This window comes from Cottoperca gobio, chromosome 15 (assembly GCF_900634415.1).
Source record: "Cottoperca gobio chromosome 15, fCotGob3.1, whole genome shotgun sequence".
NCBI classification, from domain to species: domain Eukaryota; kingdom Metazoa; phylum Chordata; class Actinopteri; order Perciformes; family Bovichtidae; genus Cottoperca; species Cottoperca gobio.
The window spans coordinates 1,943,059-1,966,176 of record NC_041369.1 but is presented as its reverse complement, the minus strand read 5'-3'; the positions used below and the strand labels follow the sequence as shown (position 1 = coordinate 1,966,176).

Genomic DNA, 23,118 nt, shown 5'->3' with positions numbered 1-23,118 from the left:
CTGGAGGGAAAGAGAAACATAATAAGTTGTCAAAAGCTTTATGTACTAAAAAATAAACATTATGAAAACCATGTTTTAAACACAAACTTCTTAAAAATACAAAACATGACAAAATGACAAAACAACAAAACAAATATCCATGCACGTCAAAATCATTCCTGTTTTCCAGTAGCCAGCAACAAGCCTTGAATGACTTTCACTATCTATGCACACCGCTCAGGACTTAATGGCTAAGTTGACCAAAGAAGCAATCTTCCAAACACTTTATATATTACAGCAGGTGTTTTTCCTCTGACAGCTAATAATAATAATAATAAAAAATGTTAGGCTCCTTTCAGGACACCCAAGGTCGCCTCACAGTGCATTTAAAAGAAACACAATCAAACAGTTAAAACAAAGACGGAAAACAAATGAGTCAAACCGACATAGATAAAACAGACACGACAGAGTGTGGAGTGACGGAGTGAAAGGAGGATCTGTTATAACAAGTTGATTGTGTTTTAGAGTGAGTAGGCCAGTTTAAACAGGTGGGTTTTGAGATGGGATTTGAAAGTCGTAATGGAGTCAGACTGTTTGATGTGTGGAGGCAGAGAATTCCAGAGCCTGGGCGCGGTGCAGCTAAAAGCCCTGGCTCCCATGGTGCTAAGGCGGGAGGTGGGGACAGGCAGGAGTCCGGTTGAGGATGAGCGCAGGGTGCGGGAGGGGGTGTATTCCTGGAGGAGGTTTGAGAGATAGGTTGGGGCGAGGTTGTTGAGGGCTTTGTATGTGAGCAGAAGGTTTTTGTAATCAATCTGGTGCTGAACAGGGAGCCAGTGAAGTTGGATGAGGATGGGGGTGATGTGGTCAGACGATTTGTAGTTCATTAATAATAATAATTAACGATTAATAGAAACTAGCTGCCGTCACCACAGCGACTGTGTTGCAGCCAGAAGTTCTTGATGGTTTCCACCTATAGAGAGCAGTGAAGCAGCATCTTTCTGCCCTCCGTGATTCACTGTGGATTCACTCTCTGGAGTCTGTGATCCTTGCCAGCGCCAGTCTGTTAATGATCAATGATTTGATTTTTCATTAAAGACATATACTATCTGAAATTATTGCACTGTCCTTGGATCAATACTCTGGATAAAATAACCTCACTTCCTCATGTGTTCTCAAATTGTTGTAGTTCTTATTAAAGACCATCAACCTCCACTTTTTAATCAGCCTAGGCCTCTACCACGATGATGTTCTTAAAAACGGCCCAACAGACGCAGACATTTCAAGATGTCCTCTGAGTATAGTGCAACGTAACAGGGCAGACATTTATGAACTTGCCAGTACACATAAAATATTGAGCCATACACACACACAAAAGTTTCAGTTTTACAAGTCCTAGAGAAGCTCCACATCAAGTCTCAAGTAAACATGGGTAAGTCTTTAATACACAGCTCTTAGTATTAACTAGTAGAAATCATCAGGTCTACTTGAGTCATAAGTCCTGAACTTCACCTTAAGGTGCTGCAAAACATCTAGAGTGGCATAAGATGCGTGGCAGGTGCGGTATGTGCACATGGTTTAGGCTAGCCCCATGTGGTTCAGGCACAAAGTCATAAGTCAAAACGTTATTTTTAGCCATGACTCGAAGACATGACCAACATGACTATGGATAGCAATGTCGGTTTGTCTGTTCTGTCTTTGGTCCAGACTGAAATATCTAAACAAATATTGGATGGATTGCAATGAATCTTACTGACTTGGGCTTCCCTCACTTTTCCCCTTGAATCACCTTGAGGAGGTTGGCATTAGTGGTTTTGAGTGTTTGAGAGTTTAGAACTTCTGGATGGATTGTCATGAAATTTGGCTCAGACATTTATGTTCCCCTTAGGATAAATTGCAGGAACTTTGGTGATCCTCTGACCTTTCATCTAGCGCCATCATCAGGTCAACATCACAGGCTATCCCTGACGTAACATAATGACTTTGGCTCTCTATTGGACTTCCACTCTTCGTCGTAAGTAGTAGAAAACTATAAACTTTTAATTGCCACCTTATTTTTTTAGTTTGGATAAATTAGATACAATTATATTTTGTTGCCAGCGATGACCGGTAGCTTCCATGAACTTTGCTACATTTTTGTTCCAATTATTTTTTTCATCTTTATTACTGGGCCACGTGTGGCATATGACAGAGATACACTCATCAACATCTGAGAAGGAAGCTTCGGGATTGGAAAATGTGCAGCAGACCTTGAGATGATCACCGCCCATAGCATCATCCAGTCAGACCAGTCGGTACAAACGCCACAGAGGGTGGAGTGACCACCCCAGGAGGAACAGAGGAGTGCCGAGATGGGAGCTAAACTAACCCAGCTAGGAACCTAAGGCTATTTCACTCCCAAGTCTGTTCCTGGCTGATGTCCGGTCGGAGGAACATAAAATGGATTAAATAAGACTCAGGCTAACCCTGCAACGAGAGATCGAGACTGTCTCTTTACTTTCCCAGATGTTGAATTTTGTTAAAGATGCCGGCCATATTTTCACTATTCACCATTGTATTGCTGTATTGTATTGCTGCCGTTTACATTCCTCTTAATGCAAATTCAATCTAGAATTACCGCCTTCTGGTTGTATGCCTTGGCCAACCAGCCACGACGCAGTTCACTTCCATGTCTTTCAAAAATGTCCTCACTTCATCATTGCCAGCAGCGACGCTGGTCATGTTTTCACCTTATGAGTCTGAGTGTGTGCGTGTCATCATGGCAAAAGCTGCTCCTGGAGACATCTACTGTATATATACTGGCACTACCACAGAAGCCGTTTGTGATGTGTTTATATTTCTGTCTGTCTGTCTTTGGACAGCTTTTTTCACAGCAATAGGAAAGATGCAGTCACAAAACTTTAGAGGTGTGTAGTTGAGACCAAAATGAAGTTTGAGCTCGAAGATGGCCGTGGTACAAGCAAAGGCTAGAAGTAGGGCGGTAGGATGTGGGGAAGGGGCCTTTGGCACCCCCAATTTACGCCACTGGCCACTGGATCAAATCAAATCAAATTTATTTGTATAGCCCAATATCACAAATTATACATTTGTCTCAGTGTGCTTCACAGACTGTACAGGTTACGACACCCTCTGTCCTTAGACCCTCGCATCGCACAAGGAAAAACTTCCTAAAAGAAACCCCAAAATTAAAGGGGGAAAAATGGAAGAAACCTCAGGTTTCATCGCGGCTTCATCGCAAGAAAGGCAATGAGTAAGACTGGTCATTAGACCAGTCTTACTCATTGCGCGGCTCACGAGCCTCCTGCGGCTCGCCAAGCTTTAATTGGTGGCTCGCATGGCAGTGGGCTAAATAAAGGGGTGATAGATAGGATTATGGAGTCAATACAGATATTTCATAAAAACAAGCACGGCTATTAAATATAACCCATTAAAACATTGAAAGTGTCTGCTTTATTAGCCTACAAATAATTGATAAAGATAATAAAAAAGAATATAGATTACAAACAAGATATTTAAACTTGCTCGGCCGACACTGACTCACTGTGGAGTTGCCAGTTTTGGCGGTCTATTCAGCGCTACAATGGTGAATGTGGTCTTGGACGGGTAGATACATGGTGGGCTAGTATAGAAATAAATAAACTTAAGCTCATTAAAAATATGTTAACATAAGCATGCTTATGAATATGGCTAAAACATAATTTATATCGCTAAATTTGAACATTTAAATTGGAGGATACTACGACCAACCTGGCACTTCATACTCGCGTTAGCTTGGCTCCGGTCGACTCGTTTCACCATTACATGCTAGTTAGTTTCTAGCAGACGTAAAATGGATCGATTTCTTATTAAAACAAATAGTTGCACACCAGGTGGACAGAAACAAAACGTGACAAACGAGGAAAATTAAGATTTGTCTTTGGAGTATCAAACCACAGCGGAATCGAGCGGAAGATGCTGGAGATGTGGTTTGTGGACAGACAACAGCTGCTCCTGCTGACAGATTAATAAGCAGACATGCTTTTTATGACTAGATGTAGCTTTTTATACTTTGCGGTAAAAGTGGCTCTCCTATTGACTTTGTCCTATCAATGTGGCTCTCACGTAAAGAATTGTGAAGACCACTGTATTTGTCTAATCTAAAGAAATAACATCAATGTGTTCCTGAGATATTGCCTTTTTACAAGAATGGGACAGATGTGAGGTAACAGTGACCGTGACCTTTGATCTTGACCTCAAATCTAATCAGTTCATCCTTGAGTCCTTGGGAATGTTTGCGCCAAATTTAAGCGTTCCTGAGATATCACATTCATGAGAATGTTGTGCAATACTGTGTTGCATAATGGCAACATAATACCTAAAGTTTTTATTTGTATTTAACAGAAATAAATGCTCTCACCACCTCATCAATAAACCACCTCAAATATATCCTTGACAATTCTGTACTACAATTTCTTCAGATATATCGGCAAACACATACAACTTAATTTTTCACTTTTCTACAACACAATTCGAGAATGTCTAAAAGTGTGCGCCGTTGTACTCATTTGTGGGATTCATCAGAACTAGTATTCACAGTTTAAGACAGTGGGACAAGACTTCGTATAGGCTAAACCTGTTTGAGTGATGTGTTCTAAATGGTAATGCAGTGTTAGTAGCCCCTGTCATTTGGAGAAACATTTTCAGGTCCACCACTTATGGGAGAGAAGCTGAGGTCACCAATACAGTCAGAGACGACTGTCAACAGTGAAAGCTTGACATATTGCCAGAAGGGATTGTTTGTGTATTACTTTTGTGTACATCAGTGTATTTGAGCCCCCAGATTGTGGCACTGGCTTATGGTAAAAAGAAAAGTCAGCATGAACACACAGTACGTGTGTATATGAGTGCTCATCTGTGTTTGGTCAGCTGTTAATGATCGGAACAACTAATCATCCTCTTATATCAAAAGTTAATGTGTGAATGCCTGCAGTCAGTTTGGAAATATACTTTGTTTACATCATTCATCTTCTCTTTTAGTGTGACAATGGAATAATGATCACTTCATCTTGTTCACAAGCATCCATCAATCAAGCAACTAAGGGGAACCTGTCCACTCCTTGTGCAAGAAAATCCTTTTCCAAGTAGAGGTATTCACGGTCCGCTTAGTTTCCAAAGATTTCTACCAAATCAGGTAGAAATTATATATAGCCTTACTGGGTCAGGGTAGGATCCTGTTCTATTGCCACTGATATCAAGTCTGTGGGTCAATATGTCTTACACCAGAGTGGATCCAAGCAGACTTGCTTCTATTGACTTCTCTCTGCATTTGGGACTTTAAAGGTCGACCACATTTTGGATTGGCCTTAATTGTCCTCGGGTCCATTTCAAGCCTCATACTCATTATTTTTAGATTGCCTCTTTCCACAGAAATGTTGAGCCATGATAGCAACATGGCTCTAGTGATGGCTGTGTCTTTAGGTCAGTTGGTCCACCACTTTGGTTCAGACCATCTTAACAAATATTGGAGGAATTGCAATGTAATTAAGTAAGTCATTGTCCCCAGAGGAAAGAACCCTAGCAACTGTAATGATCCCCTGACATCCAAAGCACCATTTTTGGTTTAGGAGAAATGTCTCAACAACCATTGGATGGATTGCCATGAACTTCAGACTTTTCCTCGAGCCCCACCATTAGGTTGACTTTTTTCCTTCAGTTAAATGTCTGTTCAACTACTGGAAAGGATTGTCATGAAATGTTGTACAAACATTCACATTTCCCACAAGAAACTTTTCAAAATGTCACTGCATCTTATACTTTGGTTTATGACCATATTATACCTGCAAAACTAATGACATTCTCATCAACCCCAGCTGTACTTTGTGTTCAGTTGAGAGTAGCATGCTACTGATGATGTCATTATATTTGTTAGCGTTGTCATTGTGAGTATTATTTACATGCACACAAATGTTACCATGCCAGCATACTGAACCTAAGGTGATGGTGAACATGGCAAACATTGCACCTGCGAAACATTAGCATGTTAAAGGATAGAATAATATCTTCCTGTAATCATTCGTTCTGTTTATCCTCGCCATTAAAATATCCCCTCTTGCTACAATTGCAATGTAAATTATGGGTGACAATATCCACAGTCCTTGCAAAAAAACAATTGCAAAGTTGATCTGAAGCTATTATGAGGCTTGAGTAGTGAGAGGTAGTAAAATGAAGTGGAAATCTTCCAAAAGTATATTGTTTTTAGTCATTCCACTGCAGCTCAACCAAAATAGACTATGTATTTCCGCACAGAAAGATGACTGGATTTTATGCCCCATCACCTACTTTGAAATCGCAGGTATGGCATAAGATCAGAAGGAATGAATACAGCAGGGAAGACTTGCATACAGACACACTTGAACATTTTCAATTTTTTTTCAAAATGGTCATGTTAGACGATGTTAGAATTAAACTCAACGCATCACAATGTCGATTGTTTTCAAAAACTACAAATGTGAAATAAAAATCAAACTAGCCACGACTTCATAACAATCTTTTGATTATGTTTTTTTTCCTTAAAAGCGTCCCAGTGCAAAATTCCTCTTGACTTAAAGACTTTAAACAAAACATATTCATATCTGTCACGGTAGGGAAAAGGTGAGGACTCAAATGCAAGACGAGGAGATTAACAAAAAGAGGGCTTTATTCCAAAAAGCTTTACAAAATAACAAAAATACAAAAGGTAAAACGTAAACTGAAAAGACAAACCAGGATGGCACGAGGGAGCACGAGGGAGCACGAGGGAGCACGAGGGAGCACGAGGGAGCACGAGGGAGCACGAGGGAGCACGAGGGAGACATCTGCAAGGGTGACACTTAGATGTCAAACTGACAAGGAACACTGGGAAAGACAGGGATATATACACAGGCACTAAACGAGGGGAACGAGACACAGCTGGGGAGAGAAGCTAAAACACAAGGGCATGGTGAACGGACACAGGAGGAACAAAAAACTAGACATGACATAAGGGGGAGTGAACACTTCAAAATAAAACAGGATATACAAAATCACGATCATGACAATATCAAAGATTTAACACAATGGTAAAGAGATGTATCCTTCACAGGGTGTCCAGTGAAGGATACAAGGAGAGTGCAGGGCCGCAGAAAGCAGATGATAAACATGGAGGAAGAGTCCTTTGTCAACCAGGCATATTTTCATCTCATTCATGTGATAGGGCGCTGCCACAGTATAAATAAACAGAAAATGATAGCCTTGTAAAAAGCTCTGCTATGACCCTGTAATGTCTTAAATAGAATAGAGCTTGTGTTTAGGTTATGCAACTATATATATATATATAGTAAAGGATATGCCTCTCTCCTTTAAGATGTACAGTAACGTGTTTACATGTATCATTGTGTGTGTAAGATGTCCATTTTTACTACATCTTATACATCGTATAGTCTTAAAACCATGCTCTGGTAAAACCTTCAAGACATTCCTTTTATTATTATTAGTTTATTTTTGTTCATGTCTCCACATGCTGGACATGCATGCAATAAAGCCGCATTAAAGGGACTTTGTAAAGGTTTTGGACACAAGTAGCGCTGTGGAACAATGTTTTCACATGCAAGAAGCAATGGTTTCATACTGTTCCACTGGCATGGAAGAAGACAACTGCTAGCAAGTAAACATGGATGTAAAAAATGCAAGAAAACTGCACAGATATAACAGTTATAACAAAAGCTGTTTATAATGACAAAAATGTATTTATTATTTATTTTGGACAAAGTGTATGCTTTAGAGCAGGGGTGTCCAAACTACGGCCCGCTGGCCAACTGTGTCCATTTTTAATTGGCCCGCAGCAAATTCTAAAAGTATAATGGAATATGGCCCAGATATAAACTTGCGCTTGAATGTTTTGTACTTCTTAGTTCTAACACAGAAACACAGTTTTGACTTGTCAGCTAACTTAAAACATCAAGTGTTAGATAAAGCTTGAGCTTTAGATGTTTACTGATTGCATGTGATGAGAGCACAGACAGCTGTTCATTTTGTTTGCGGGTAGTTGACAATAACTTTTGCGTTACGGAAGAGCTGCTTGGTCTTAAGAGTCTAAAGGGAACAACATAATTCGAGCACGAGGACTTTACCACAGAGAATTTCAAGCGTTTCTGTCTGATGTCGATGCTGAATACGGGGACGCACTCCACCGTTCTGATGTGCGCTGGCTGAGAAAACATGTGTGCTAGTTGATGTGTTAACAAGCCCAATAACTTATTTGTTTAACAAGCCCCCCCCCTTGATTGTTTTTTTAGGCAATATACCTCAAAAGTATGAGTGGCCCAGCCCTTCGTATATTTTTCTGTATGTGGCCCTCAGTGAAAAAAGTTTGGACACCCCTGCTTTAGAGTGATTATGGCAAACACAGCTTTTATTTATTTTAATTTAGTTGATCCAGATTCCTTAACTCTGTATGAGCCAATCAAAGGTCGTTCTGCAGTGCACATAAATGTTGTCAGAAATTCTGAATTGTTGTCACAGAAAAAGGATTTTGGATTTTTTTTCAAGAGTTTGGGTCCCATCAAATCTAAATTCACAATGTTCAACGACACAGTGGTTTTTCATGATCCGACCACTCGTTCAACCCAAGAACCGGTGAGGGAAGCTATCAATAGCTTAAGCTAGCTATAAGACGGCTACAGAATGTGGTGATTGTCAACGAGCAGAGGAGAGGGAGCTGACCCCAGTCCAGCTTTCCAAAGTTAGCCCGACTGATGCTACTCCCACAGTTACAGAAACTGCAGGTGTTGAGCTCAGTCAGGCAAGCCAACGTTAGCCGACTGTGCAGATGCGAACATGTTAGATGGTAAACTCACTGAGCCTTTCCAGCCAAAGGAGTTTAATTTTCCAGTCAGGCATTTTGACAACGAAAACTTTTGAAAATCATTTAAAACAGGTTGGTTTCAATGGTGGAAATGGCTTCATTGTTTGAAAGAGACAAAGATAAAGCCATATGCATCACCTGTTGCTCCACTGTAAAAAAGTGCTGACAACACATTTTTGAGAGTGTAAAGCGGGGGAGGGAATTTTGAGAGCATGAAAAGTCATGTTTTCATTTAGAAGCTGTGGAATAGATTGCTTCATTGAGTCATAGCCAGGCTTTCTTTCGACAAAACCTCAAGCCCCAATATAACAGTGGTTATCAACTGTCTTTGTTAACCAGGTTTTATCATTAGGCTCTGTGAATGTTCCAATAAACGTTTGCCGCTTCATTCGACTCTTCTACCACACAAAATGGATCGATCGCCTATGAAGAATATAAAAATTATTACTGCGAATAAGGCAAGAGGAATGCTAGCATAAAATGACTAAGGGTGTAAATTCGTAAGTAAATATATACACTGTCAATGCCTACCATTTATTTCTAAAGCTGCCTTCAAATGCTAGGAAATGTTATGTTGATCACTGCAAGGTCGGGCGCAGAGCCTTGTGGTGAAGGAAGCAAGGCGGTTTTGTTTTTATGCTTTCTTCCCCTGCTTGGCTTTGTTGCTTCTGGCTACGTCACATACAGGTGTTATCTCATTGGTTGCGCTTTGAAAGGTCCGCGCCAATCGAGGTCAAATTTAAAATATTGGAATTTTGAGCCCAACATTTTGCAGCACTTTTGAGCTTTCTCCATAGGAAAACAACCGCACAGCCAGCGCAGAGCGGCTTCACCGCTGATCAAGTGAAGGCAGTTTAACGTGTCATATTCTACAGCTTTTAAGCATTAACCTTGGTGCATCATATTTAATAACATGGCTGGGCACTTTTCTTGGGTCCAAGCAGGGCTAAAAGAGATTTGCTATGGATAATTAATTGTACATTTTTGCTACCACTCGCTAGGTCTTGTGCTTCAGGAGGTAGCCAGAGAACTGTGTTTGATAGATGACAGACTTAACTTTGCGCAGAAAATTACAACCCTTATTAGAGAATCAGCTAAGAATTAAAGCTTATATAAGATCTTTTGAAAATAAAGAGGATGTGTGCAACATACTTGGTTTGTGTCCAACTATATGGTGTATGAGGACAAAGGCAATTTCAAGTATATCCCCTGCATATGGAACTCTTTTAAAATACTGCACAAACTTAAGCAGGACCCAGGTGTTTGTGGCAAGACTCGGGAAAACATTTCTGAGCAAGCTATGAATGGCACAACCGTGTTTCGGCTCCTATGTTGTGAGGCATTTGTTAGGTCCTTGCAAGGTTTTGGCAAGAAGCCTGCCAAGTCAGTGCTGGTGTACTTTAATGCGTAAATGTGCTAAAAGAACGCATCAATGCACTGAAACAAGGGGAAACGTTGGAAAACATTTTGGCACCAGGTAATGTGCAGCTGCATACAACCTAAAGTGGCCTGACACAGCAGAACAATTGGGACACCATCTCGTTTCTGCAACACCACAGTAACGGTTGACACAAGCATTTTTATGAGGAGCTTGATCTAGTGAGCTTATAACTCAAGCGCAGGCTGCATTCAAATGCGATGATAACAGCAACACAGAGGGAACAAATCCTTGTGGATTCCGTGAGCTGTAACTGAGACCGACCTGAGTTCCGTTCAACTTTGGAGAAACTGTGTTCCAACGATTGATGGAGCATCTTTACACCTAAAACTGAGAAGGCTGCGTGACCTCACTAAACCTGAAGTTTGAAATAGTCTATGCAATTGGTGAATTTTTGTCAAACCTGCCTCAATGGGACTCTTCAGTGACGTCGAAAAGCTGATCCAGTTGTGTTAGTGTCTACCTGTGTCTACCTGTGGTTACCTGTGTCTATCTGTGTCTACCTGTGGCTATCTGTGGCTACCTGTGTCTACCTGTGGTAACCTGTGTCTAGCTGTGTCTACCTGTGGCTACCTGTGTCTACCTGTGTCTACCTGTGGTAACCTGTGTCTAGCTGTGTCTACCTGTGGTAACCTGTGTCTACCTGTGTCTAACTGTGTCTACCTGTGGCTACCTGTGTCTACCTGTGTCTACCTGTGGTAACCTGTGTCTAGCTGTGTCTACCTGTGGTAACCTGTGTCTACCTGTGTCTAACTGTGTCTACCTGTGGCTACCTGTGGCTACCTGTGTCTACCTGTGGTAACCTGTGTCTAGCTGTGTCTACCTGTGGTAACCTGTGTCTACCTGTGTCTAACTGTGTCTACCTGTGGCTACCTGTGTCTACCTGTGGTAACCTGTGTCTAGCTGTGTCTACCTGTGGCTACCTGTGTCTACCTGTGGTAACCTGTGTCTAGCTGTGTCTACCTGTGGCTACCTGTGTCTACCTGTGGTAACCTGTGGCTACCTGTGTCTACCTGTAGTAAACTGTGTCTAGCTGTGTCTACCTGTGGCTACCTGTGTCTACCTGTGGTAACCTGTGGCTACCTGTGTCTACCTGTGGTAACCTGTGTCTAGCTGTGTCTAGCTGTGGTAACCTGTGGTTACCTGTGTCTACCTGTGGTAACCTGTGTCTAGCTGTGTCTAGCTGTGGTAACCTGTGGTTACCTGTGTTTACCTGTGTCTACCTGTGGTAACCTGTGGCTACCTGTGGCTACCTGTGGCTACTGCGTCTTCAGGGAGATCTTTCCCTGGTATTCGTAGCCTGAAAATGAGAACATTTATCAGCACCTCTCCTGAGCAGAAAAACTATTTTTAGAGTACAGTCTGCTTATTAAAATTAAAATTATTCTATTTTAATTGTTCTCGCCTGCGTACAATTAACAGGGTTCTTGCTGTGTGGGATTAGTTTGGCCCATACTTTGTGATATTTGTTAAATTGGGCCTTTTGTTGTACTGTTTTATAGAAACATCATTAATAGTTGTTATGTGATGTAAAGTATCTTAGGATGAGGTTTCCGAAAGATTTTGTATGACATAATTAAGCACGTAGGCCACAGTTTCAGCACTCCAGCATCACCTTCTAGCATCCCTGGCATGTAGTAGCCACTAAAATTACAAATTGTCTTTTTTACTTTTCTGTTTATACAGATCAAATAAACAAGATACAACATGGTAATTCATTTAGAGGTGTTGGTAGGTGTATCCTTCCCCTTTGAACAAAGTCAGGCGAAGACGGGGATGTTGATTGGAGGGGACCAGAAGTTACAACTGCCTGGCCAGCTTGTTGTCAGCCACTCATGCACAATAACATTGTTTGGTTCCGAGACTCTAACCTACTTTGTAACTTGTATCTGGTCAGAGTTAGGCATGCCAGGTGCTCCGGCGCTGTATTAAGCGTTTTATGTGTTGTGTGTGTTTTGTGTGTATCCCCCCCCCGATATTGTTTGAGAGTTGTTTAGGTTGGGGTTTATTTTTCGTTAGTTTTGCTGTGATGCCTTATTGCTCTTATGCTAAGAGCCCTCCTTTTGTTCTATTGATTTCTTTAACTCATAAAGTTTGTCAGTCTTTCCAAATACTATTAATAAATATCTTTGTTTAACCACTACCATCTGGTTTTATGTTACTCCCTTTTCCTTCACGAGCCGGGTCGTAACACCTGGAAAGACTTTGATGTGTAAAATCGGTGGAGATTGATATCAATCTTTTCATATCACTCTCAGAGATAAAGCAAATACATGTGTGAAAAATGCTGGACTATTTCTTTAAGAAGATGGAAGCTGTGAGTATGCTTAAGTGCGAGTGTTCAAGTACTACGCACTATAACAAGTTAAGAAATAGTATGTAGTAGGGAGTTGAGACAAAACTCTTGTCTTTCTCTATGATGAGAGGTGCAGATCAGCACTACAACCAATATAAATATATTGATGATTCATGTTGTTTTAGCTGCAGTGACAAAATGCTTTCTACCTTCACCTCTTTGTCTGTCTACATCTGGTGCAGGTCAAATTGCAAATTGTCATTCTGTGTTTAACTTCAAATTGTATAAACATGTTGGTACTGTGGGGTTGTTTCAGGGTTGCTGTTTTAGTCAGTGATGCAGAATTGTGTAGAAGTTTTTCTTGACAATTTTAAATATAGCATTAAGCCAAAAGTAGTAACGGATTGCAGTACTCAGACTTTGTCAAGAGTACTGAATTCAAGAGAATCCATGCGAGGAGAGAGGAAACGAGGAAATGTGTTTCTAGACAAATGAGATGTTCTTTCCTCTGAAGCGTCCCATGAAGTGACGTCTGTTTCTGAAGTCAGTCTGTTGTGTCTGCACACATGTGCACTGTACTAATATTAATAAAGACACACAGTCATCACTGGAACAGCAGCAGCAGCAGGTACCTGTCTAACAAATACCTGCACATGAATAACAACCTGCAGTCTGTCTTTATACAGATGACTGTGTCCTGCTGAGACACAGGGACCACTTCTACAGGCAGAATGCATCTATATTATTTATGCATTATTTGTGTCTGTATGTATTGATATTCTGATTGTGAACTCATTATTTAATAACCAAGAATATGATTATGGTGTCTATTTAACACTGGACATTTTTTTATTAGTTTAATGTTTCAGGGAAAATATGTAATTCATATGAAACCCGACGCTCAGGAATAATCAGCCGATAAATATGAATAAATTGTGTCCTTACTAAAAGTTAATGGGAGAAATAACAGATCATGAAAAGAAAAATCTTTCTTATAAATAAAGAAAGTTGTTTGTCGTCCGTTTTGTTGTTTGGATCAACAATGAACAGATTTTTAACTGGATGGTGAATCAGAAAACAAAGAGTTTAATCTGTTCTCTGTCTTCACTGCGTATGAAACTCCAGTGATGTTGAAATGTATCAGATCATCAGCTGCAGCGTCCAATCAGTGACTGGTATCCAGTCAGGGGGCGTTGGAAAAAGACTTCAGTGAAGGCTGCTCTCGTGTTCCTCACTCAGAGATCCTCAGAGCAGGAATAAGAGCTTTGGGACGGTATTCAAGAGAGCGCAGCAGAACAACTTCCGGTTCAAGCGAGGAGCGAGGAAATATTAAATAAGAGACTTAGGATGTACCCCCAGTCAGAGCCTGAAGCGCCCCTCTACTTCTGGCTTCCATGCTATATGTACACAAAATATTATGGCATCAGATCAAAAACCACTTCTACAGAGGCTTAGTCCTAAATTTGGCAAAAGCAAAGAGCTTCAAACCTGAGCTGTGAGCAAGAGAGAATAGTGACAGCAAAAGAGAAGTTATAAACATAAGATCTCATTCCAGTCTCAACAAAATATCTAGCATGACTGCGTGACTGAGCCGTTAAATTAAAAAAAGTAAGAGAAGAGTTTAGACTAGAGAGTGTCCAAGGAATGGTTACAAGAGCCTGCGAGTCTTAAATATCAGAGAGGAGATTTGACTCATTTCTACATAAACAGATCGGTGAGTCAGGGTTGAGGGAGTGAGGCGCTGTGTGTGTGTGTGTGTGTGTGTGTGTGTGTGTGTGTGTGTGTGTGTGTGTGTGTGTGTGTGTGTGTGCGTGTGCGTGTGCGTGTGCGTGTCCGTGAGAGAGAAGGGGGCTGAATCTGTTCAGTCTCGGCCTTCAATGTTCTGGCCGCAATCACACTCCACCGCCGACCTCTACACTGAAGTCATCCAAGTCTTCTTCCCCACGAGAGCTGATACTCTGGTCTAACATGATGAACCCCCTGAACCTCACCAGAGCCCTCTTACATATTAGCAATATCACAACTGAGGTAGGCGGAGTCCAGGGAGGGAAAGGAAGAGTATCTCTGCAGTGTATGTCAGTCTGGTTGACCGAGGGGATCAGAGATGATCTGCAGGTTACCTGTCATTGCTTAATGCACTCAGATTGGCTGATATATATGTCAGAATGTAAAGCATTATCCTCTCACCAGCCAATCATCCATCCTTCCATTCATCTATTTTCAGATCGATTATAGGTTGAGGGTAAGTAATGAAACCCAGACGTCCCTCTCCTTAGCCGCTTCTTGAAGCTCTTTCTGGAGGATCCTGATGCAACATTTGGGAAATGGAATTTCTTCAGCATGTTTTTGGTCTACCCCATTGTCTCCTCCCATTTAGACGTGCCTGGAAATTCTCCATAGGGTTCTGATATATAAGTTCAAGTTAACTACCAGCGGGAACAAATATTTGCTTTCCAGTCATGTACATTACAGCCCTCCTTTCACTGAAGAGTTAACATGTTGTGTAGTTTAATTAGTACATTATTATGCCTAGTTCCAGCTATTTATTTAATTAATCAGTGATTTTTCTCAGATCAACCAATCAGCTTGTCAACACCACAGACCAGCTAATCTGATAGGTGCTCCAGGTTCAGAGCCTTTGACCATCTCTACCTGCGGTTCATCTTTTTATTATTATAACTCAGCACAGCAACTTGTACAGTTCAGTGGTCTTTTTTTCTCTTTGGGAAATAGTTGTGTGCCAGCTTCACTGTGTGCACATTGAAGTTTGCCAAGTGATGATGCAGTTGGTTACGCAGGGTTTTGAAGTCTAGGCTATAATAATAACTAATAATAGATTGTATTTATTTTAAATGTAAGAACAACCACTACATAGACTACAGGTAGAGGTTTGTGACAATAATAGAAGAGTATATATTAGAAAGTTAAGCATCAAAACACAGGATAATATATGTAGGTATAACAGCCAAATAATGTATTTAAACATGAAAATGTGTTGAATTTTCAGATTTTAGACAGATTTGTGACAACAACATTAACATTTAATGTCGGGTTTTCTTTTTTCTCTCTTTAGTTTAAGAAATAAATAAGACATTCGGTGATGGTTTGTCAGTGTTTTAGGATGTGGTTGATTTGCCTTTTATTGAATTGTGTTATCTTTTTGTGTATCTTTCTGTACGGTTAATTAACTCAGTTTCTAAATCTTGTGTTCAAAAAGGTTATGTGTCATTTTACAATACCCTTCAACTGCTCCAGTGGAGTTGCTCAAGAGTTATCATAGTAGAATGTAAGGGAAGGGCTCTAGTGACCTTCTCCCGAAGCCAATTAGTGAAACTAAATAAATTTGAAGTTGGTGAAAGACAGCATGGAGCTCAGCGGATTGTTCCTGAACAAAAATAAGTTGAATATAAGCTTGGTACTTACTGTTGTTGGATGTAATGTGGTCGTACGAGCTGGGGGGCCGGCTTGATACTTAGTTTCATCTGGGCCATGTTGTTAGATGGACGGGGGGCATAACCATTGGGAGGAACTTGCTGAGGTATGGGCCGCTGCGGTACCACATTGTGTCCATTAGTGTGTCCATTTGAGTGACCCGTGCCGTGCCCGTTGGTGGGTCCATTCCCAGGCAGCACTGGAAAGGGGTGTGTGGGCACCGTCTTCTGTTCGCATGCCTTCCCCTTTGAGCCAGGCTTGCAGACACAGAGCTGAGGCCTGAGGCACATTCCTCCGTTCTGGCATTGAGGGAGGCAGTTGGCTACATCAAAAAAGCCAGACAGAGCCGAGAGAGAAGAAGAAAAGAAAGAGAGGAAGGAGAAACAGATGGAGAATGAAAATGAGTGATGACAGTAAGACATACAAAACAGTGAAATAGATGCAAGCAAATAGATGCAAGCAAATGGATAAACTGGACTTGATGATTTCATTGTACAACTATTAGGTTAGAATGTAAGTCAAATGAAAATAAAGTTTAAATTATACTTCTACAACATGAATTTACACTACCACTATTTCAAATTTAGATTTTCACACACAGTTTAGACTGGTGCTAAAGTGGTTAATTGAACTGGTGTGGACCAAACACTCGGACTGCAGCAGTGGGTTATAGAGATGTGTAGATGGAGTATATGTAAATGGTAAATGGAGCAGCCACAAAGTAGATAACCCAGTTGTCCTGTTTCTACCTAGTCAACATTATTTATGACATGTTAGGTCCAATTGCAGTCTCGACTACCGGTAATAATGTTCATAATCAGTGGTTAAATCGGGATTTATGAGGAGGGGGGGGGGGGCCTTGTTCAATGAGGTTTGGGATTTTGGGTGTGGGATGGGTAGTTTCCACAGACCACACTGTCATGGGATTCCAGTAAAAAGTGTAAGAAAGTGTCTGTGGATGTGGATTGTCCAGAGTCACACGGGCATTCTATCTGGAAAGAGATGTTGCTGTTGCGTTTCATAAATTGTTTTTTTATGCTGTACCGCAAACTAAATTCAATTCTATTGTATTCTCAAATTACTACCTAGATGACCAGATACATCAGGTCTTCACCCAAATACACTGTACAGAAGACTGTCTTTTTATTTCATGTTTGTTTGCGTTTATTTCATGGTTCGTGAAACACTGAAATTCCTGTCTTTGAGCAAAAAAGGACATATCTTTGAACTGAGCAAATACAGTATGTATAGTAACTCATAGGCTGAGCACTATAAAACACTGATGTTTTCATTATTAGGCCTACTATCTTTTGCCTTATTATTTTATTTATTCAAAGTACCAGTGTGTAGAATTTAGGGGGATCAATGAGCAAAAATGGGATATAGTATTCATAATTATAATCACCTGAAACTACCAGTTGTTGGGTTTTTTCGTAGCTTAGAAAGTGCCCCACATAGGGAGGGGATTTGCCATATTTCTACAGTAGCCCAGATCGGACAAACCAAACAGTGGCTCGAGAGAAAGCCTGTCACGTTTTTACATTTTAAGTTAGGCTTAATATCTTTTCTTGTAAAATGTCTGTTGTAATTGGTAACACAAGTTAAATAACTGATGTGAAAATGTTCTCATCGTGGTACCCTCACCTGAACACTGTAGTTCTACAACACACTTTTATTATTGTTTTAATCTTATCACTTTAAGAGATCTGAATCCAGACCTCTGGACCAGTGTAGGAGGTGAAGATGAGGGAATCTTCATGCATTAACCAAATAAGAACTGAAACTGGTGTTTCAACAGACTGAACACTGATACAGGATAATCAGTGATGTAGTCTGGAGCACACAGTCATAGTTAGAGCTTTTTAATAAGGTGAAGCAGCTGAGATTTTGACATAAAGCAGTAATGGTGTAGACATTTAAATTGCCTGCGCCCAGCTAATAGCTTTTTCTCGTAAGATGGACAGGTTCTGGGCATTGCTTGTGTCTAGCGTTGGTAAATCATTATATCATAAAGCTTAGCCTATAATTACAACCATTGGTTCATTTGTAAAATGACAGTGTCAACACAAAGCATACTAAAACCAGAAGGCAACAATCCTTTTCCTATGCTATGGACCAAGTAAACCAAACTACAGGTGTGAAAGCAACCTAATTTCAGCACAAACCTTATACAGTATAATATGGTTGGTAATGCACATTTGTATGTTTACACACACACACACCCACCCACCCACCCACACACACACACACACACACACACACACACATAATAATACTCCACTAATTCTGACACAATGTCACATCCTAAATGTCACGTTTGATGTCATCTCGTCTATCACCGAAGCTAGTTCAAGAGGGTTTTTTCAGTGCCTTTATAAGTGTCTTCCATACTGAATACAGTGTGAAGTTTCAATCGATCAAACTCTTCGCTTTTCCTCTTGTTACTGCAAGGAGCAGCAACAACTCCTCTTTTCTCTTCACCAGCAGCAAGGCATGCTTAGCTCTGACCACCGTGCGGCCTGTAAGGAGCAAGCCACTGCAACAGAAACTCTTGTTTTAAACAAAGCAGCCTGCTAGCACCAGCAACTACGACAGAGTCTGCTAGCTAATTTAAGAGCAACAGGAGCCACAAAGCCAGCTTTGTGTCAAGCTAACCGCAAGTAGGACAAAGACTGGAGCAGCATTCAAAGACTGCATCAGGTGACACTGGAACTGGAACCAAAATGGATTTGCCAGCTAAGCTAACAAGCTAAGTAACCTCTCTATATTCACTGTTAACTGGGCCTAGCATAGCACAGCATTAGCCTGTAAAAACACATGGCAAGACTGTTTAACTTTAACTTCTTTCAATGTACCTGAATTAATTTAATTTAGAGCGGGCGGCCCAGGTGCTGAGGCTAAGTCCATACTGCAATGGCCTCTGTCCCTTTCCAGTCTATTTGTGTCCATCTATTATGGTAAAAATTACAAAAATAATCATCTTTCTTTTTTGCTCATGCTCTATATATGCCAGTTGTCTCAGCCAAAGAAAATGTCATTAAAGACACACCGCTCTGGGCCACTGGTTCAAACGTATGAAAAAAGGAATTGGAGAGGAGAACCAACTAAAAGTCAGCAACAAGCACCAGCATCATTGTATATGATTCTTTCCTTCTTCCATGCTTGGTACAAGTGGATAGTGTTGGAAACTAGACCACAAACACCTGCTTGAGGTTTAATCTATATAAAATGCATGGAACTTGTTGTCAGTTCATTCTGCCCTAATATACAACATCGAGAAAGGTATAATGACTAGACAACAATGCGTTTTTGTGTAGAGGAGACTGACTCTTTTCTTCCCAAGCAGATGATGGGGGCATCCATTTACCCAACAAAGTCTCAAAGCCTGTTTACATACTGTACTCCAACACACACACGCACATGCATGCTTAGATATTGTTATGTTTGGATAAAAATGTACAAAGGAAGTTGATAGCAGATAACACACACTAATCTGGACCTATCCAATCATACTGTTATAATAATAATTTAATTTAAATAATCTTACCAATACGATTGATACTAAACCCAAGTCCTAACGTGTTGAAGTAATGAAGTTTGATCATTCTCCAATAGGTACTAGAAATCACAAACACACACACGCTACCTTCAAACAACAAGCTCTGCTGAAAGCATTTACCTGTGTGTGTGTGTGTGCGTGTGTGTATGCGTGTGTGTGTGTGTAGGAGGAATGACTCAGAAAGAGGCCCTCTCATTCTCCCTCGGGTCCCTGAGGGTGTGTCACCTCCTCACAAAGCTTATTAGTCTAATTAGTGGCTTTGAGATTTGTGAAAATGATTAATGAAGGGAAAACTAAATGCAGACATCTGCTGGCATGAGGAAAAGGTTGTCCATATTTCTCAAGACAATCACAATGTACAGTCTGTGTACTAAGTCTGTTATTACAAATTAGGTCTCAGAATGCTTTAAAAAGTTGTAGCTTTGTGTACAACTAGGTCCAAAATGAAAGCCTCATACGCACCATGCAACAGGTGGAAACACTTTTACTTGTGCTTTACTAGTTAGTTTGAAGCACATTGGATGATAGACCCTGAGCGTCATGTTCTACAGTGGAGCATGTTAACATGGATACTTTAAGATATTTTCATTTTGGTCACCTCCCACTCCACTCAGTTTCCACAAAAGTGTGAAAGAAATGTGAGAGTTTGATTTTATAGATTAGGAACTTTAAACCAGGGAAAACGCCTGGAATACAATACCCACTGAGATATTTTGATATGATCAAAAAAACATTGCTTTCTTGTTTACATTTTTCAGAAAGAAAACAGGATCCCAGTGGCCAATGTAAGGACCCTGAGAACTTCTCCCATAGACAATGTTAAAACTGTAACGTATATCTCATAGACTGCAGAGCGTGATGACAAGCATTATCCATCGAGATTAACTGGGATTTCTGTATGGTCGTTATATTGGTAATAATAATAGACGGTTGCTAGAGATTGATTTGAATAAGAAAAAAAAGGGTTTATTTTTATTGCTGATAAGGTTCTTTTACATTTTATTTTGAAAATGTTAGGCTTTTTTAATTTCAGTAAATTGTTGCTTAATTGGGTTAGTGTTATGTTGTGACAGTAGCAGTAGGATTATCAATAATGGTTATATTTCTGATTCCTTATTAGGAGGAGTAAAACAAGGATGCCCTTTGTCACTGTGTTTATTCGACAGTACATCTTTTATGTTATTGTCATGTTGTTTCTGCCTTTTGGAGGGAGGTTCAAAAGATGTCATGCCATGAGGCTGCAATGAACCAGATGCTTTCTCTGTGAGTTTGCGTGATTACAGAGATAGACAATTATATTATTAATATAACTAATTATTTTATTTTGTTGGGTAAAAGATTCATTTTTAAAGCTTCTTGTTTGGAATCCTGAATATCAATCAATTTAGAATGTTTATTAAACGTCACTTTATTTTATTTTATTTTATTAAGGATATACTGCAAATAGAAATAATGACACTAAAAAACATTTGGAAAGGTGGAAAAAGTTTATTGAAGCTAAAGATTTGTTTTTTGTTTTTATTTTATTAATTAATTAATAAATTAATAAAACCTTACATGCACCCTTTTTTCATTTAGTTTATTTATTATTTTCTTCTTTTATTTTAGCATATATTATATATTTTATATTCTTATTATAAGTCGGTGTTATTCAGGATGCATCGGTTACACTTACAGATATACTGTGGTGACCCACTTGGGACACAGACACTGAACACTATGAGAGGAGGTACGTCTCCTTTAAGACGCGTAACCCAGGAGCTTTCTGGCTAATGTTAAGAGTTAGTGGAAGTGAGAAATGTACAGGTTGTTATGGATCACGTCAGGGTCACCAATGTGGGTGTGCGTAGAAACGAGGAGACGGTAGAAAAGTTGTCAAGTCGAACGTTTACTTCCCAACATGAACAGTGATACAGCGGCAGTAGTCAAGCATCCAACCACAACAGTCACGACAGGTAAACGAATAACCCGGGACCCGAAGCGACTGGCCGTAAACCAGCTCCGCAGACGAGGTCTGGAGGTTCTCCTTGGGACCAAAGCCTGTTGGCCTGCGGGTTGTATGCCGTGGTGCTGTGGAGTTTCACCCCCAGGCTCTCAGCGACAGCAGTCCAGAGCTCGGACATAAACTGGGGGCCCCTGTCAGAGGTGAGGTCCGATGGTGTGCCAAAACGGGCCACCCAGGATCCGACAAACACCCGAGCCACGTCAGCGGACGTGGTCGATGACAGTGGAATCGCCCCTGGCCACCTGGTCGTCCTGTCCACCATAGTGAGGAGGTGAGTGAACCCCCGGGAGGGGGGCAGGGGGCCCACAAGGTCTACGTTCACGTGATCGAAACGCCTCTTGGGCATGAGAAACGGTGCCAAAGTGGGCATTTGTGTGACGGTGCACCTTGGAACGCTGGCACGCCACACAGGAGCCAGCCCAGCTCTTGATGTCCTTCCGAAGGCCAGGCCAGACAAACTTAGCCCCCACTAGCTTAGTGGACGCCTTCACACCTGGGTGCGAAAGGCTGTGAATGGCGTCAAAAACACGGCTAGTGGGAACCATAGGGTGGGACTGACCCGTGGAGACATCGCAGAGGAGTGTGGTGTTGACGTCATCAAACTCTACATCCTCTAACCGCAGCCCAGTGGCGGCTGTCCGGTAGGCCTGCACTTCCCAGTCAGCAGCCTGGTCAGCAGCCATGACAGCATAGTCGAGGCCTAAATGGATGGCCGCCACCACAGGCAGACGGCGATAAAGTTGTGCCGGTACATTTCTCACTTCCGCTAACTCTTAACATTACCCAGAAAGCTCCTGGGTTACGCATCTTAAAGGAGACGTACCTCCTCTCATAATGTTCAGTGAATGTTTGTGTCCCAAGTGGGTCACCACAATACAGTATTTTCACTGCCACTTTGCACATCTAGTCAAAACAGGTGACATTAGCTGTCAGTTGTGTAAACCTACAGGTGCAATGTTTTTCACTCGTATTCTTTTTAGATATGTGGAGATTTATATTTATCCACAATGCACTTTTTATGCTTTTAAAATCTAATATTAGTCTAAGCACTCCAATTTGCGCTGTACGAGTAGTAGTTAGTAGTGCTAGTGAGACAGTACGTTGACACATTTTTGTGTTTGTACCATCCACTCCTGTCTCGTGACTGACTGTAAACCATGCAGCTTATCCAGCAAAAAAGTATTTGTCAATGTGCAACACAGTTAATATGACGGCTTCCTCATTTTTGGACTCTCCAGATCTCCATCTCAGTTTACCAAGAGCACACATGTTTGTGTCAAAGTTCACCAAATTTTACCTCAATGTAAAATCACAGCATTGATTTACTTTTCCTCACCATGCAAGTGACTTCATTTACTGTGGTGAATATGGGTCTCGGGCTCTCATTCCATATGTGTTGTTGCCTCAACCCCCTTATATTTGCCTGAGAACCTTGAAGCTAAACCAATTAAACTTTCAAAAGGGTAACCTTGTTTTATTCACGATGGAATTGTATCAAACAGCTCAAATTCCAGGACATGAAGTGCACAATATACTGTATACTCTAACAGCA

The 23,118-nt window shown here is 40.9% G+C and overlaps 1 protein-coding gene across 2 annotated transcripts in view; it reads right to left on the bottom strand.

Moving 5' to 3' along the window:
• ltbp1 (latent transforming growth factor beta binding protein 1) overlaps positions 1–23,118 on the bottom strand; it is a 122,725-nt gene that overhangs the window by 84,591 nt on the left and 15,016 nt on the right. For both annotated transcript variants that reach the window (XM_029449541.1, XM_029449542.1), the window contains exon 3: positions 15,994–16,324. In XM_029449541.1, coding sequence (XP_029305401.1) covers positions 15,994–16,324 — 331 coding nt within the window. The remainder of the gene's footprint in view (positions 1–15,993; positions 16,325–23,118) is intronic.